This window comes from Calidris pugnax, unplaced genomic scaffold (genome assembly GCF_001431845.1).
Source record: "Calidris pugnax isolate Ruff unplaced genomic scaffold, ASM143184v1 scaffold24, whole genome shotgun sequence".
NCBI lineage: Eukaryota > Metazoa > Chordata > Aves > Charadriiformes > Scolopacidae > Calidris > Calidris pugnax.
The window spans coordinates 2786707-2803499 of record NW_015090922.1 but is presented as its reverse complement, the minus strand read 5'-3'; the positions used below and the strand labels follow the sequence as shown (position 1 = coordinate 2803499).

The following is a 16793-nucleotide window of genomic DNA, read 5'->3' as shown; positions in this document are numbered from 1 at the left end:
AGTGCCAAAGGCCTCCCTCTTCTGCTCCCCAGGAGCCAATTAGAGAGAAAACAAAGACATTTCAGCATAAGATTTGCCCCCGTGGCTTAACAGCAGTGGAGGCTTTACTCAAAGGCTGTCTTAAGCCTTCTCCTCCATAGCCCATGAGTGAAGACTGGGAGTCCCTCAGGTGTTCCCAGTAACCACCACAGCCCCTCCACGCTGGGTGTCCCCCCTCCATGTTCCAGCTGCCCTTCCACTACCTTCATTTCTTTCAAAAAACGAAAATGTCCCTTGAGGCTCGTGATGCAAACTTTGTTTTTAGATAAAGCGCAGGTATTCAACTGCCATCATTAACCTTCCATTTTAAAACCTCCATTTTCAGATCAGTTCCCTACAGGCTAATTTTTCTGTTTGCAGGAATGTGTGAGTGATGCACAGATGCTCTGTCTGGATACTTTACCTATTCATTAAGTTTGATTAGATAGCGTTTGCACTCCGCCATCTAAGAGGGAGCCACTTTCTGATATAATTAGTGTTCCTCCAATTAGGATAAATGGCTGTTCCATTACTTTTAAGTGGGTCATTAAAGTGCCATTGCTGTCTCCTGCCTCTGGAGCTGACAAGGGTACCTGCAGGCTCCTTTTGGCAAAGTCAAACCTAATTTGAGGAGGCTGATGGAGAAGGCAATGTACCGGGGCAGATGCTGCTTGTGACTCCTGCCGAGAGCAGTTCCTGGGGAGCAGATTTCCCTGTGAGCTTCACACTTTGATTTACTGACGAAACAGAAGTACCTGTTTGCTAAGGAACCTTTTGAAGAAGTTCCTGGAGGCATCAAAAACTGGGAATTATTCAAAATAGATATTAGTAAGCTTCTGTTACCATGCAAATTCCTGTTACCACTATGGAAGTGTGTGGTTGTCGCTGGGAAAACAGAGAGATTGTGCTTTACCAAGAGCAATCCTTGCATCTTTGTTTTCTCATCCCCACATTCATCCACAAGGACGTCTTCTCCCCAGGGTTCATGCTATTTGCTCGTAACCTGGGTGTAGCAGCCCTTTCTGTTTCTTGCAATTCCTGAATCATTAGATACTGCAGGGCCGTAAACACCATTTTCTGAGAATTGGAGGGCAGATTTCTGGCCCACATCAGAAAATTGTGACTCATATTTTTGGGAAGGGAGAGAGACATCTATTTTTCTGCAAGGGAGATTTGAGAGCAGCGAGTCACGATGGTGGTCTCTTTCTGTGACTTTTCCTTTTTAGATGTGGAATTCATACATATCTTAAAAATGGTTGAGGCCACATCTGCAGAAGAATAATCTCGATCATTTTGGATGCTGTAAATCAGATGCTGGTCCAGGGCTGAGATCATCTGATTCTCTCCATCAAGATCTAATACTGTTTTAAAAATTTCTCAAGAAGGGATAAGATTTTGGAAAACAAAGATTATACTTCTTGCTGTGGGATTAATCTACTCAAGATGTAGTAAAAATGCCTTTTTTTTTTTTTAACTAACAGATTTATGGAACTCCCCGGGTATCTTTCTATTGATGAAACTGGGTCAGATCTTAGATTGCTTAAAATATGAAAAGCCCATTTGTTTTTCTCTGCATTTTTTTCCCCTCTAAGTTTTCTTTGATTTTCAAGCCCTTTTGTTTTCTTCTGCCTTGTGGTCCCTGGTTCTCCTTTCACCATGATGTAATTGTGTAAGACTTCTCCTCCCCAGTTCATCCAGTTTACAGCCACCTAGACGCTTCTCAGGCTCTCATCTCGGATGACTCATCAAAGCCAAAACGCCCATTCATCAGCCACCATCTTACTGAAGAGGCTTATTGCCAGTAAGTGTACTAGTACTGAGGAAAAAAAAACTTGTTGAAAGGTGTTTTTCCCTTCCTCCTCAAAGTCAGTGGATGTAGGGCAGGCGGGCTCCAAGCATTATCCTCTCCAAGCACTTCTCAGCGGGTAGATCGGAACACGCAGAGCAGTCACAAAAGGCAAGTGGGAGCTGGGCAGGAGGGATTAGATCTTGAGGAATTTTATTTAATTAACCTTCCTGCTCAAGCAATCACAGCTCACTTCTCAGACTCTTTACCCTCCTAGGTCATGTTTTCTCTGTCAAACTGTGAAGCAACACACGGAGCTATATAGCTTTCCTGGTATGTTTGATTTAAAAAAAAAAAAAAAATACAAACATTTCTGAAGTGACATGAAGGTATAAACAGATGGAGCATGGAAGTATTTACTACTGCATAAACAGTTATCAGTCTGACAGAAACCCGGATCTCTGTGGGAGGCAAACCTGGGTCTCACACCTTGAGCCACTCGTGACAAAGCTTTGCATTGATCCCAGGTGCTGCTTCGCAAACTGGGGCTTGATACATCTCTAGCCTTTGCAGAAAGTCAGAATAAACCCAACAGCTTCTGCTGGTTTTGCTGTGGATGGCATAGCAGCTTTTAGTGAAGGTGCTGGCTTCAGATACCTGTCCCAGGAGAACAGAATGACATTTTGCAAAGCCAAATTTCAGTGACATCAAGCCCATCATGGTAGCTCCATCGGGCTTTATTAACGCCTGTATCCCGGAGCTCTGAAGAGGAGGGTCTGGCCAAAGGTTCACAGGTTCAGGAAGGATGTGCTGCTTTGTCAGACCAATGAAGCACAGTCAACAGGATACGGGGAGATCTCCAGCCCGAGTGTAAGGGCTACTGAAGGGTCACTGGAAGAAAAGCTGTGCCCTCCGAGCCTCTCCTGCTAAACTTCTTCCTTCAGCGGGGTAAAGCTGAGGTCAGAGAGCAGTTAAGTAAGCAAGCTAAAAACTCTGTGTTCTGAGGTCATCTGAGATGCAGCAGAACCTCCAGCGTGGCAGAAGATACTGGGAGGCTTTGGAGAAGAGCTGCTGTTGGGCTTCTGCAAGACGCAGGTCTGTTTGGTGGGTTTCATCACCCACTGCTATGTCTCACGTACGTGGAGTATGGGCCGTGTTCTCTTAAGGGAGAACAGGCATATGAGAAATGCCACTCTGAAAATTGAGAAGGCAGAACAGCCCAGCCATAGTGGTGACTTGCAGCTACCTACTTTGTAAAATATTCTTCTGCAGATATTCCTGATGGGTCCCCAGGTTATAGTGCCAGGCCTCTTCCCTAAGTGCTTGCAGATTCCGAGTACATGGAAACCTGAGGTGAGTCAGGGGACCCTTCATAAACCACGGACCCTGCAAGGAGCCCATGGAGAGGAACTGAGTGGCAGAAATTGCTGTTTATTAAGAATAGTGTCCCTGGTGCCGCTCCCTGAAGTCAATTGGTGGTGTCTGAGCAGGTTGTCCCAGGTTCCCTGTTGAGTGAGGAGGATGAAGCTGGTAGAGTGGCCACTGCCACCTCCTTGTCCTGTTGTAACCCATCATGGGACGTGCTAATGTTTTCTGTGTGCCCTGGCCTTTCCTCCCTGCAGGGCACAGGACGGGTGGCAGAGCAGCGGACGGGTCCCCGGCATCCTGGTCTGCCTTGCTCTCCGGGGTCAGGACGTTGGCCAACCGGGTCAATCTTCCCCAAATTATTTACTCTCAAGCATTTCACAGGCCTTCCTCTTTATCTCTGAGCTTGCAGGTTGCTTATTCCTCTCTCACAAGCTCCACGGTACGCGCTCCGACAGCACACATGTCCCGGTGTGGAAATAGCTGTGGTGCCAAATCCTCTAAATATTGTAAAATTCCAAGACCCAGTCCAAGCCTCCTAAAATAGCACGTCTGAGCAAACTTCCTGGGGCTTTTTAAACAGCCTTCTGATGTGTGTGCCGGGGGATGAATGGAACTGCGGATTTCTGAAGTGCCAAGGGGGCGAATGTGTGTCTACCCAAATGAGAATATTATGAATGAGTCTCTTCAGAGAAGAACACTGATGAAAAGGACACTGTTAGCAAAAACGACCACAGAAGTATGAGCAAATACTCGAAAGGAAGAACACCCAGGGGGAGTGGGTTCCCACTTTCTAGTGAACTACATTACTTTCTTTTCAGAAGTCATGCTAAATAGGAAAGATTTCCAGCTTTAGCCAAAAACTGAAATAGCGACTGTCCTCAGTGGAAGCTCTTCTGGATGTGAAGACAAGTGCCAGTGTCCTTCCGTGGCTACAGACAAGCCTAGGGATTCTTCTCTTAAGAGGACAGTAAGTTAAAAAAGTTAAGCTCTTATCTGTCTTCTGTGTTTACCTTGATCCATTGGCATGGTGTTTAAATGTCTCTCAATTTGAATGCATTTATAATTACAGCACCCTGAGGACAGAGGGCTTCTGCTGGGCTTCCCACGGAAAAGATCAAGAAGTGAGGCATGAAGAGTGATTTGCACAAAATTCTTTAAAAGTTGATTTTGCCTCCTTTATTTCAGGTTATTGGTCTTTTATACCATTCTGTACCTTTCATTCAGTCCCTGCCTCCACACTGTGAGTAGACGGTGAGTTGACAGGGCCGGTGCCCTCTGCAGTAATGCAGCTCCTCTTTCTTCACCCTGGAAGCTTCCTCTGGCTTCAGACATCATTTCCTTGCAGCCGTTGTAGTCGGTAGCTCTTTTGTTTCTCTGGGTTCTTCAGCTCTTTCAGATCAGACTACACATCTCTCACAACCTGTCTTTTCTTTCGTGAAGTGATTTGTTTCCATCTTCAGCCAGAACCTACGCTTGGAGAACTGCACAAAGATGAAAAACAGGGCAGAAAACAGAACAGGCTTTTCTAACGCCTGTCTCAAGTTTTAGGAATAAAAAAGAAGAAATACCTTTGTTATTTAAACTAACCAAGCTCTGTCATTCCCGGCTCGAGTCTGTTCTCCATCAAGTCACATTCCAAATTACTCCCGATAAAGAATAGTACAGACAGAACTGAGTGAAATACCACTAGCTTTGTATTAACGGCTGGACAACATTCTCCTCTTGCTGAACGTGTCCCTGAAGAGTCCTGAGGGGTTTTGCAAAGGTGCTGCGTGTTCTGGATTTCTCTTTGCTCCACAGGAGCCTGTGTTTCCCCTTGTGCCATGAGGTCTGTGAGAGGCAGCACGGGCTGCTGCAGCCGAAGGCTGAGCTGGCGTCTTAAAAAGTCCTGCCTCTGGCAGGAAAAGTGTGGTCCAGACTTCAGAGATGGACTGAGAGGAAGGGCTGTGATTAATCTGTGAGTTTTCTCAGCAATCTGGGTTGTGCGTGTAGCAGACGTACCATAAATGGTTTGTGGATCTTCCCTGAATTGTATTTAATCACACACGGGTTCCTGCCACGCAACATAGGGTTGTCAGGCCTTGCTTTCCAGCACAGCACGGTCCTTTCCTGGGTGGCCACAAACCCTTTTGCAACGAAAGACAGTCGAGGGATGTTTGACAACGTGGAGCTGGGGAGGTTACAAAAAAAAGACAAAGCAGTTAAAGTTTGAATTTCAAGAAGCTGACACTGAGAATTGCAAGGTGCCCCCAGGAGCAGTTGGAACGCGGTCACTTCGCAGCTTGAAGGCTCTTCTCTCCGGGAAAAGAGTGAGAAATTCAAGACCTGCTTTCCAGGAGTGTGGAATGTTTATGTGGGGAGGGCTGACGCTCCTACAACACAGTGACTCGCCCTGGCATTGCTCACCATCCAAAGGGAAAGCTGGGTTCACAGGCCTGGGATTTTCCTCTCTAATGAGCCATTGTGGGAGTAAATTCTGGACTGTCAGATCTTTGGAAAAAGGAGGTTATAGTTGGGATACGTTCATTCATTTCTTGTACTTCCTACCATTAATTGCCTCACTTTTTTTTTTTTTTTTCCTTATTCACATTAAATTTTTAGGCTTTGTTACTTTGAAGCAATGTATCCAAATGGCTCATTCCAAACATTTTCCTGATCACTGATGAAATTTTCATATCTTAAGAGTTCTCAGAAGAGAATTCATGTGTTTAAAAACCTTCTCCCTATTCTCCCTACTGGTTGCTGCCATTCCCACAGGTGCATCTTCACCTGGACTAAGCTGTATGTATGTCCTCCACTGCTTTTCCTGTTGCTCTTAATTTGCAAGCCCTCGTCAGAAGTACCAGCCCACATGGCTACCTGAAAAGTGTTAGCAACTCCCAGTGAAGTGCCCGGTGAATTCTTGCTCCTATCCTGAACAGGCTCAGATCATCCCAAAATCACTGCCACTCAAGTTGGCAACTGCCAAGGAACCTCCAGCTGCCTTTTCTCCTCCCTGTAAAACCAGTTCTGCCCCACACAGGCAAACTGGTGGCACATTAAAGGCGAGGCCTTACACTGTTAATTGGTTCTATAGACAAATAGAAGACTTAAGTTTCTAAAGTAATAAAAATGCATGTTGTAAAACTCCTACAAAACAGAGCAAACAATCCCAATAGCTTATCTTTTGTCAAACCTGAGTTCTCTTCCCAGACAGCGGTGACAAAAGGTACGTAACTTCATTCTCTCTGCCTCAATTCCTCCGTCTTTAAAGGGAAGATAATAAAATGCTCTTATCTTTATAAAGCACTCCCAGTTTCACTATTACAAGGAACCACATGTACCAAATATCTACGTTTTGATACTGCATCTGATCACAATGCTGAAATTACGTTGCCGATTCGATTTCTAGGAACAGCATCAGCAGACTTTGTGGCTTGAAGTACGTAGCTTTGAGCGGCAACGTGGAAAGGTTACACAGCCTGGTATGTATAATCCCGATGCCAAAAAAAACCCCAACCCTGCCACATCAAACTGTTGCTTTGTATGAGGGTTCTCTATTTGCTCCACTCCTCTCCATGCAGGCTTGAGGCAGCCCGATGATGCTGTGGGAGCTTGCATGCAGGTGAGCAGCCCAGTGCAATGACTGCTCATAGATCCATCTCTGCAAGAGGCTGGCCAACTGGGAGAGACCAAGGTACTCTAAACAGCAGTGTACCATTTGGGACACAGTAAATAAAGTGAAGCCTCCTTTGATACTTACTGATGTTTACATACCATGTAATTATTATTATCATTGAAAATCCCGACTTCCTTTCTTTGAACATAATGTCTAAACAGGAAAAAGCTAACCTTCCTGTTTGGAGAATTGTTAGTTTCAGAAGAAATATATTTTTCTCTCTTACTTGCAGTTTTCAAAGATTTTATTTTTAATACAAATGGAAAAGACAAACAATAGGCTATCTAAGAGGAAGGAAAACCACATGTCTGAAACAAACAGAGTCTGCTATGAATAGATAGTCTTTGCGCTATGAAATAACTCATGTCATACCTATATACTGACTTTAGCATATTGGGAAAGGAAATGTAGACTTATTTTTGGCACACTGTATGTGCACAAGACAGAAAGCAAAGGTAAGGTCAGGAAGGGAAGAGAAGCCTCCTGTCAGTCTGTACAAACAGCAAGAAGGCATCGTGCGGGAGTTGGGTTGACCCAACGATAACGTCTAGATGTGATGGAAGGCCAACTAACAAAGCCAGATTTAACATTTCTGGTACCTGCCTGGCATCCAGCGTTCTCTCTGGTTCTAGTCAGTGCCCACCCTGACCTTCTGGGTAAACCTCAGCCTCTAAACTTTGCTTATTTGGCTTTTGTTCAGTTGGAAGAAATACTGGTGGAGCAGCACCTGCAGTTCTGGTCCAGGTACATGGAATCTTTGGTGGCTGCCAGAAGCAGCACCGTGAGGCTTGAAGACCAAGATGCTCAGCTCACCTCTGTGAGAGACAACACAGAAAGAAAGGTAACTGAAAACTAAGTATTTAAAATTGCTTATACCCAAGAGCAGAACGAGGTGTTTGACATCCCAAAGGTGTTTGATACTTTCTCAGAGACTGACAAGCGGCCTCACGGAATAACCACCAGAAGAGGCCTCATAGGGACTACTGTCTGTGTGGGAAGTCTTCACGTTGTTGCTTCTCCTTCAGGTTCTGTCATTACTGTAGTTTTGCTGATCCTATTTAGCAGCAACAACTAAAAAAATCTTGCAAGGATGAAAGAAATATCTGTGATGTAAGATCACAGCTTTTCTTCACCACCTTCCTAAAGCTCTTCCTTACTCAAGGCATGACTGATTTAGATGTACTTCACAGTGAAGCAGAAGTCCTGAAATACTTGGATTATCTTTTAAAGCCCTGGCTCTTGTATTCATGGACTGCATGAATATCCACCTTCTTACAATCATGGAGAAAGTGTAAAAATGTGGTCTTAGAGAGTCAAATACCAGACATTTATAATTATTTTCTTATCTTCTGCGTTTTTTACACTAGTCTTCTGATTTTGGAAGCCTTACTTTACAGAACTGCATGTGGTTGCTGTTGGCAGTACCGTACAGTGCAAAGAAACCTTGCAAATATTTGCTGATTTCCCAGAGATTTGCTGCTTTCCCAGAGATTCGCTGCTTCTGTTCCATTTGCAGTGTCTCCACCGCTGGCTCCTGCTGCTCAGCTGTGCATTGCTCTTCATCCCTAAGTATTTTGCCAGGTATGAATGAGCCTTGCTTTGTGATTTAACTGTGGCTGCTGCTATTCATAGAATAGAATCATAGAATCATAGAATTTCCCAGGCCGGAAGGGACCTCCAAGGGTCATCTAGTCCGACCTCCCCGCAGTCAGCAGGGACACCCCCAACTAGACCAGGTTGCCCAGGGCCTCGTCGAGCCTCTCCTTGAATATCTCCAGGGATGGGGCCTCAACCACCTCCCTGGGCAACCTGTTCCAGTGCTCCACTACCCTCACAGTAAAGAACCCCCTTCTAATCTCCAATCTAAATCTGTTCCCCACAGTTCCAGCAAGAAGAGAACACGTTAAAGCCACTGTAAAATAATGGGCACCACATGAAACGGAGAAGGTGGGATGCAATAATCCGAAACCCAGACGGTCCCTGGCAGTGAGAAGCAGGAGAGCTGTCGTGCTGAAAAGGACCCAGAAGTCAGCAAAGACAGCAATGATGGACACTGACCGAAAACTACCAAGGTGACAGAGCTACCAACACGGTGAGTGGTCCCTCTGAGGAGGGGTTAGCAATTGGGATTTGGAAATATAATAGGATAACACTTTGCTGCGTGGGACAGGTAGGCATGTCAGGTGGGGCAGGGAGGAGAAGCCTGATTTCACTGGGTGTGAAATAGCAATCATGTAAAATGTGACATAAAATGTGGGCACATCATTGGCTGCTGTTCCCCTCCACAGGAGTATGTTTGTAGAACTGGGGTTCTGGTCCCCAGAGCCTTGATTTCGTGTAGGAGTCCATGCCCCCTTTGGCCTCTGAGAGGCTCTTGCTGCTGAACCACGCTGCCTACTTGACCAGTTAACATATGGAATATATATTGCAATGGTAGGGGTAGGCTTTTACATTAAATACCTGAGCTGATACCATGTGGCACTGAGTCACTGTCCTATGAATATTCCCTGTGCTGCCACTGCAAATAAATTCACCAGCTTCCGTCTTAATAGCTCTCTTTAGAGCCACTGTCACACTTCACACCCTGTTCTGGAAGCTCTCCAACGAGTTAATGTTTTTCACTGAGGAGGGTGAGTAAAACCGATGAGAGTATCCTTAACTAAAGAGCCATAAAATTCTAATAGAGCAGTAATGTTCCCAGCGAGCCTGAAGGGAATCTGATCAATAATTATGAGGTTGAGGCACAATTGATGGCCTTAATTCATCAGGCATAGTCATCCTCCGTTTCTGTACAGGATGCTTTTGTGGTTCTGGACAATTCTCCAGGCTTTGCCATTTAGGAAGAGGTGACTCTGCAGAGGTGGTGATCAGGGTCCTATGACCTATTTGAAGTCCATTTTTCACCGTATAGGATAGACTGGACCAACTGCGTTTGTTGTGCAAAGCCTCAGGCTTGGAGTGGTTTCACAGTGAGTAAAAAAGAAAGTTATGTTGGATCTCTCTAAAATTTGACACTGCAGTTATCCATATGCCTGCGAGCCACTCCACCGTCAGGAATGGTTCAGTTCCTTGCCATAGAATTGGCAAGGGACAGATGAGGGCTGGGTTACTTCTGTTTCTGAGCTGCCTCTGAGGTAGAAAGAAGTTTTCCCAGCTGCTCCCGACACAGGCTTGATCTCTTTAAGTTTCCAAAATGGTATGTAAGCAAGGAGGCAGACAAGGAAATTTCATCCAAAGGTTTTATTAGAACCTTTATGTAAAACGTCAGACCTTTCCAAAGACTGAAGTAAATGGGAGTTTTATGTAGCCTGTGGCATAAGCACGAAGTAGGCAGAAGCATTTCAAACAAAATGGCTTTAACCAAGGCTTTTCCATCTTGGTCATCTCTGTATCTGTGTGTCATTCCTGCATATAAGGGTTGGCAGAAGTCACCTGAAGTGACAGGAGTGGTTTCTAATATACAATAAGGTCCTAACTGGAGAGAGCTCTCAGTTACACTTGACCAAAAAATGTTTTGTGACACTCATTCGACTATAATTTAAGTATGTTTTTAAAATTGCCATCTCTTACACCATGTACAGATCCACAGGCTGAATAGCCTAGACCTGTACCTTCATCATACAGATTTCCTTCCCACTTTGGCTGTCTGTCAGCGGTTTTTATGTGGAATACTCCCTGGTATAACCTCTGACTTTAGAGGATGCCTACAAATACTTGCACTGGTTGGGGGAATAAAAAAGGAAAAAGGTTGGAGATTATCAGAGAGCTGAAATGCAGGAGGTGGCTTTTCTGAGAGCCCACGGGGGCTCTGAGAAGCCAGAGTTGCTGGTTCTTTTCCAGACCTGCCTCTGCAGCAGCGTTTTTTCCCTCATGGCAGCAATTGCAGCGCAGGGAGGCAGGAGGAGTTTGGGAAGCCCTGGCTGATCTCTGAGCCAACAGCGACACCCAGGGCTTCAACAGCACAGGCCATCCCTTTTCCAGCCCGCTCGGAAAATTTTCCAATGTTTAGCTCTTTTCTGGTCCTGAATTGAGAAAAAAGCAGTATTTTACTGTAGTAATTTTATCAATAGAAATCCTGTGTACTGGTGCACTGAGAGTAAATTAGATCAGCCACAGGCACAGCTATATTCAAACGATTGTATTCACATGAAGTGGATCATGCTTTTTCATCTCCATCAAAGTAGCTAAGACGCTATTATTTGTTTGCAGCTAAGGTCAAGACAGAGAGCTCACAAAACCTCCCATTCCTGCTTCCTCACTAGAGCAAAATGCTGACTGAAATTACATTGGTAGGCTTTTGTTGAAGAAATGTATGAACTGAAGTGAACAGTACACTCAAGGAGTGTGTCACCATGGAAATAATAGGTGCATGTTCTAGGAACACCGAGTCTGAGTTTTGTTAAAATGACCCTGAACAACCCCCTGATGACACACACCTAAACAAACAGTGGTAAAACGATTAGAGAGGTAACAGAGTACCAGGCATTAATGATTCTATGAAAATGTTTCAACAGAAGCAAAAAAAAAAAAACCACCTTAGAATTGATCAGGACACAGGATGTACAGAGAACAACCCAAATTACACACCAGTTGCCTATATTTTCCTCTCCCAGAATGGCCAGCAGTCACTGGGCTAGTGGCCATGTCACCAGCTACAGGCCACAGGGCTGCTGAGGTAGTTTCTTGTTTGCTTTTGCAGCCCAGGCTCACTTCAGGAGGAGTGAGGGAAGGGGGAAACCTGCTCCTCTCTGCAGGGCAGGAAGCAGCTCCATTGGAAAAATCACCCGGCAGCAAATGAAGCAGACCCACCACCGTGGTTTTATCACCGAGCAGAGAAGCAGTGGAGGGGAAGGGGGTGAATGGAGTTCAAAGTTTGTACATTCCAGCTGAAAGGCTGAGGCTAATTGAGTGGAAAACAAATAAATGAAATCTGCGTTACACCAGTTGAAAGCAGAAAGGTGTGAAGTACTGATGCCACTTTGAAGCAGAGCATGAAAAGTTCAGAAAGCGCAGGAGTAAGTAACCCACGAGCGGGTGGACAGGCTGGGCCATACATGAAGCATCCTTGGTCGCTCCTGCACAGTACCATGGGCTCTTCTTAAAAAAAAAAACCCAACTGAAACAGAACTGTAAGGAAGTAAGTAGTACTCCCAAAATCAAGGCTAAAGTGTCTGAAGCTGAGCAGCCAAAATGTGAAGCACCTGTGATTCGTTTAATTCATCTGAAAAGGTGTGTCATAGTCCACAAAATAATTGCACTTTCATATATCTGCTGGTCGCTGTCAAGCTGTTTCCATATGGAAATAGTTATTTTTTCCCTGCTTTTTCGAGGAAAGATAAAGCAAACTCCTGTTTATTCTTGGCATGGCTGGAAAAGGGGAGTTGAGAAAGCCAGCAACCCAAACGCTATCCATGTGAGACTGTTGCTACTGTCTGCAGCTCGATACCACTGGCTTTCTTTGCCACTTTTTTTTCCTTCAGAATTTGGCAAGAAAGGTTATTTAAAAACCAGTCTACATCTTGATAATCTTCAGGCCACCGCAAATACCGGCTTCTTTGTAAAAAGTTTCGAATCGGTTTGTGCTTCATCAGTTGATATTGAGAAAGTGACCCGACCACTACCATAATGAGGACATCTTTCAGATCACAAAAGTACCTGCTCTGGGCAAAATTAAAGGCTTCTACACACCACCCATCTTTGAGAAACTGCCTGGTCACTATGCAAACCGTCTTTCTGCTGTTCCAAATGGCATCACGGATATTGCTGATGTGTTCTTCCCCAGGCAAGAAATCTCTTTCCTCAAAGCACAAGGTAAATCTGTTTTTCTTAAAATACTGTGAATCCAGGTGCTTTAGCAAAGAGTTCTGGACCCATTCAAAGTCATTTTTGCTGTAGCAGAAATACGCATCGTATTTGTATTCGCTTTGATCTGCTACTTGTGGATGGCTGCCTATAATTTTTTTGGTGATTGTTTTATACCAGACAAAACAAATCCCCCGGCACCGAGTAAAAACGATGACTGCCGTCAGAAACACCAGGAGGGTGACGGAGGTGAAGACAAACACTGAGAAACTGAGCTCCTCCAGGAGTTCATCTTCCTCGCAGCCATCGTAGATCAGAGAGGAGAGTGGCAAACCTGCAAACTCAGGTGGGTACACACAGTACGTGTCCCACTGCGAGCCAGCCAGGGTTATGTTGGTGTGATTCAGCCACACCAGCAGGCTCTTTAAAGCACAATCACAGATATACTTATTATGTGTTATATCCAGAATTCTCAAAGTCATAAAGACTTCCGGCTCTGGGGAAAATAGCTGGTTTCTGGATAAGTTTAGGTTGGTTAGGCTTTGTGGAAAAAGCCCGGGAGAAAGATGAGACAAGAGGTTGGAAGCTAGATTAAGCCCTTTTAGAGATGTTAGACCTCTAAAGATCTCCTGTGGAAGAGAACGAAGGTAGTTGTTATTCAGATGTAGGACCTGAAGTTTGGACAGTGACCTGAACACATCCAAACATAAATCTCTCTCCCACACAAGCTGTAACATGTTTTCACCTAGATCCATAAAGATTAACTGATTGTTTTCTATAACATCATGACTTTTCACACAGTACGAGAAGCGGTTCTGTTTTAAGAAGATATACTGCAGGTCTGGAACTTGGAAAAGAATATACAGGTCCCCCAGGTTTGCCAACCAGTTTCTTTCTAAATCAATGTGCGTTGCTGCTATTTTTGTGCCAACTACAGACATTAGCTTGTTGTCACTTAAGGAGGCAGAGGCCAGGAGGGAGGGAAGGGAAGGGAGTCTTTTAATGGCATTGTCTCGGAGGTCAATTATTTTCAGATTTACTAAGTTACTGAATGATTTTTCAGCAATCATCCCGATGTGATTTTGGTGTAAATCAATATACATTACGCTAGGCAGACCCTCAAAAGTATAGTCGTACAACTCGCCTAAAAGATTACTTGAGAGATTGAGAACTTTTAGGTTTCTCAAGCCAAAAAATGCTTGCCTTTCGATTTGATTTATCTTGTTTTTGAAAAGGTTCAGCAAGCCCAGATTACCAAGGCTTTGAAAGATTAAAGAATGGAGAGAAAAAATATAACCATGTGAAATATCAAGCGAATTAAGATAACTTCTCGCTAGTCCAGCAAACGTATCAATATCTGGATTTTTTAAGTTATGAAAGCCATATCCTGAACCCATTATGTGAGCGCCAAATGTTAAAGAACTGATTTGAGTCCCTTTAATGGCAATACAGAAATATTTAACTTTCTCTGTGCTCCAGCCATTGTCACCGATGTCTAGTGACTGGAACGTAATATTTCTGAAAGGATTTGGGCATTTGGCCCAGGCCTTCTCATCTGTCTTGTGCAAATAATTTGAACGGAGGCTAAAAAATACAAAGTGTTTTCCTTGGAAGCTGGTAAGATTGCTTTCACACAGGTTGGATATCTTGTTGAATGTCAGGTTCACATTTTTCAGGACTGTTAGATTATAAAATAAGGGATGAGGCTGAAGTCTTGTGATTTTGTTCGATGAAAGATGTAATTCCTCTAGTGAGATCAGCTCTTGAAAGTAACGTTCCTCCAGGATGGAATCTCCAAGGTCATTACCAAACAGACGGAGCACATTCAGACTTGGCAAGCCCACAAAAGCATCGAGATCCAGGTGGAGAATCGTTATGTTCCCCAAGTCTAAGACGCGGAGGTTTGGCAGGTTCCTGAAGGCTCCTTTCCCTATGGTCACAGGATAGACATACTGCGTTCCGATTTCCAACAGCAGCAGGTGCTCCAGCAGCGGGAAGGAAGTCACCGTCACTCGGCTGATGTAGTTGTAAGTCAGAAAAAGCTTCACCGTATCCTTCGGCACAAGTGGAACAGCTGTGAGGTTGCAGTTAAAATACCAGGAGACTTGGGCTTCTGAATAACAGCTTCTAGAGGCACACGTGTCAGTAGCTAGTGATATCCCAAAGATAAGTACTAGCTGTTGGCGTAACATCATGAATCTATGTGAAAAAAGTGAAAACAGTAAGCATTCATTCTGTAGCTGGCTATCTAGGCAGTACGTTGTAGAGAGCGATTTTAACAGTTGTAGAACAGAAGACTGATGGCACACTAAAAATGACTAGTGATGTGGGATCTATCCTTTCTCTGAAGTCCAACAGGCGTTGTCTGACAAGCTGCCTGGTCAGAAGATGGGTCCCAAAGAGACACGAGAACCTCTTATGACCTGAAAAGTAACCCTTCTTACAGTACTAAGGGACATGGTATAGGGGAGGACTTTGTAGAGTAGGGTAGATGGTTGGACTCGATGATCCCAAGGGTCTCTTCCAACCTAGACGATTCTATGATTCACAGGCAGCACCAAAATCCTACTAGGTATATGAACATCTTGGCTTGGCTATTTAATTTGTGTCACGAAACTGACAATGCTGGTGTATCAGCTTAATTCCTTAATCAGGTATCCAAACAGGTTTAAATGGTTTGGATTACCGAAGTGGAGTCATCCCAAGAGACCAGGCAAAGGCTGCTCTCTCCCTGAGCACTCTCCTTGTGAGGGAGATCTTGCTGGTTGGCATCCAGATTGCTGTCATGCAGAAGTGCTGAACGGCCATGAGTTTTCAGAAGTGGGACCACTTTTGGGGCTCCTTGAGCCCCCAGATTAACCCCACAATGTGAAATTGTTCTTGAAGGGGTTGGAAAACAGTTCTGGATTTTCCTTGCATTATGCCACTGTCTGCCTGTCTCTCTCTCTCTTTATCTGAGACAAAAACCTCTTCAAAGCAACGAAAGTTTTTTTTTTAGTGAGCATGGTCAAGTACAGAGGAAATTATTAGCCCTAAAGTGGTTGTGTACTGCAGGTTTTTTTTAAAAAAACTTCTAACTAAGATTGTAACCATCTGCCTCTGCATTTATTGAAATGAAATGATAACCCTATGGAAGAATTTTTGTGACCTCCGTCAATTTGCTTAAAAATTGCTAAGTGTAAATCCTCAAGGAACCAAAGCCCCGAAGGCCATCCAATGGCTGCAAAGTGAATCTGCTTCAGAGAGGGAAAAAGTTGGGCTTTGAGCCAGAGGTAAACCCTGCTAATTAGTGCTATGATTTGAGTGCACTGCTTGTTTAAAGCACAAGTAGAAAATCCTGTGCGGAATATTGCACTTGAACTAAAACCATCTTATGCTTGTTGCCATCATACAAAGTGATTTCTAGGAAATTAAAAAGTCTGTGGGTAGAAACCACCCTGATTCCCACTGCAAACCCCGAGTGAAAGAGCTAGCCATTTTTTAGGGACTTTCTTCTAAATAGGAAGTACAAAGATATTACAGTCCCATCAACTCTCATATAACTGGCACAATCTCACAGTACCTAACATTTTGGGTGACGTTCCCAAAGTCATCTGATTATACTAAAAACTTGTAACAACTGTGACTCCTCGGGTGAGGGTAAATCTCCATCCTAGAGGCTCAAACACCAAGTGCGAGACACAAATACCCTGCAATTTCAAATACTAATCTTGTCATTTTTAAGACAATTTCATGGTTTTGGGACAAGACCTGACTCTTGAAAGTAAAAATTCTCTTAAGAGATTATAACTGCATCTATGGGGAATAATTCCCAGTACTAGTTTGTTTTCTACCCTCTTTTTTTTGACCTAGCATGCACTGTTAAAAGGGGACATTATAAACAGTAAACTATATAATACTTGTCTTTCTGACTATTAAAAGAGACACAGCTAAACATACAGGAAGTCATTCAAGATCTTATTTACTTTTTACTTTTCTCTTTGCTTGAACCATGAAAACAAAACACCACATCTCCCTTTTATTATTTCTTATTATTACAATGTTCTTATTGACACCATAATAGAAGATGTTTAGCACAAACAGTTTTAAATTACATTTCTCTTTCAGATGTTTACAGTTCCATTCCTTTTATTTGCCCAAATGTTATGGCTGGTTTTTAAA

At 43.9% G+C, this 16793-nt stretch overlaps 1 protein-coding gene across 3 annotated transcripts in view; it reads right to left on the bottom strand.

The window, feature by feature from the left end:
- TLR5 (toll-like receptor 5) overlaps nt 1-16793 on the bottom strand; it is a 42500-nt gene that overhangs the window by 22028 nt on the left and 3679 nt on the right. Inside the window, exon 2 of one of the 3 annotated variants that reach the window (XM_014950867.1) lies at nt 10093-14831. The exons of 1 other annotated variant lie outside the window; for it this stretch is intronic. In XM_014950867.1, the coding sequence (XP_014806353.1) occupies nt 12236-14827 (2592 nt within the window). In that variant the 5' untranslated portion in view covers nt 14828-14831 and the 3' untranslated portion in view covers nt 10093-12235. Of the gene's footprint in view, nt 1-10092; nt 15180-16793 lie in introns of those variants that run through there. One more of the 3 variants, XM_014950868.1, reaches the window with a different exon arrangement.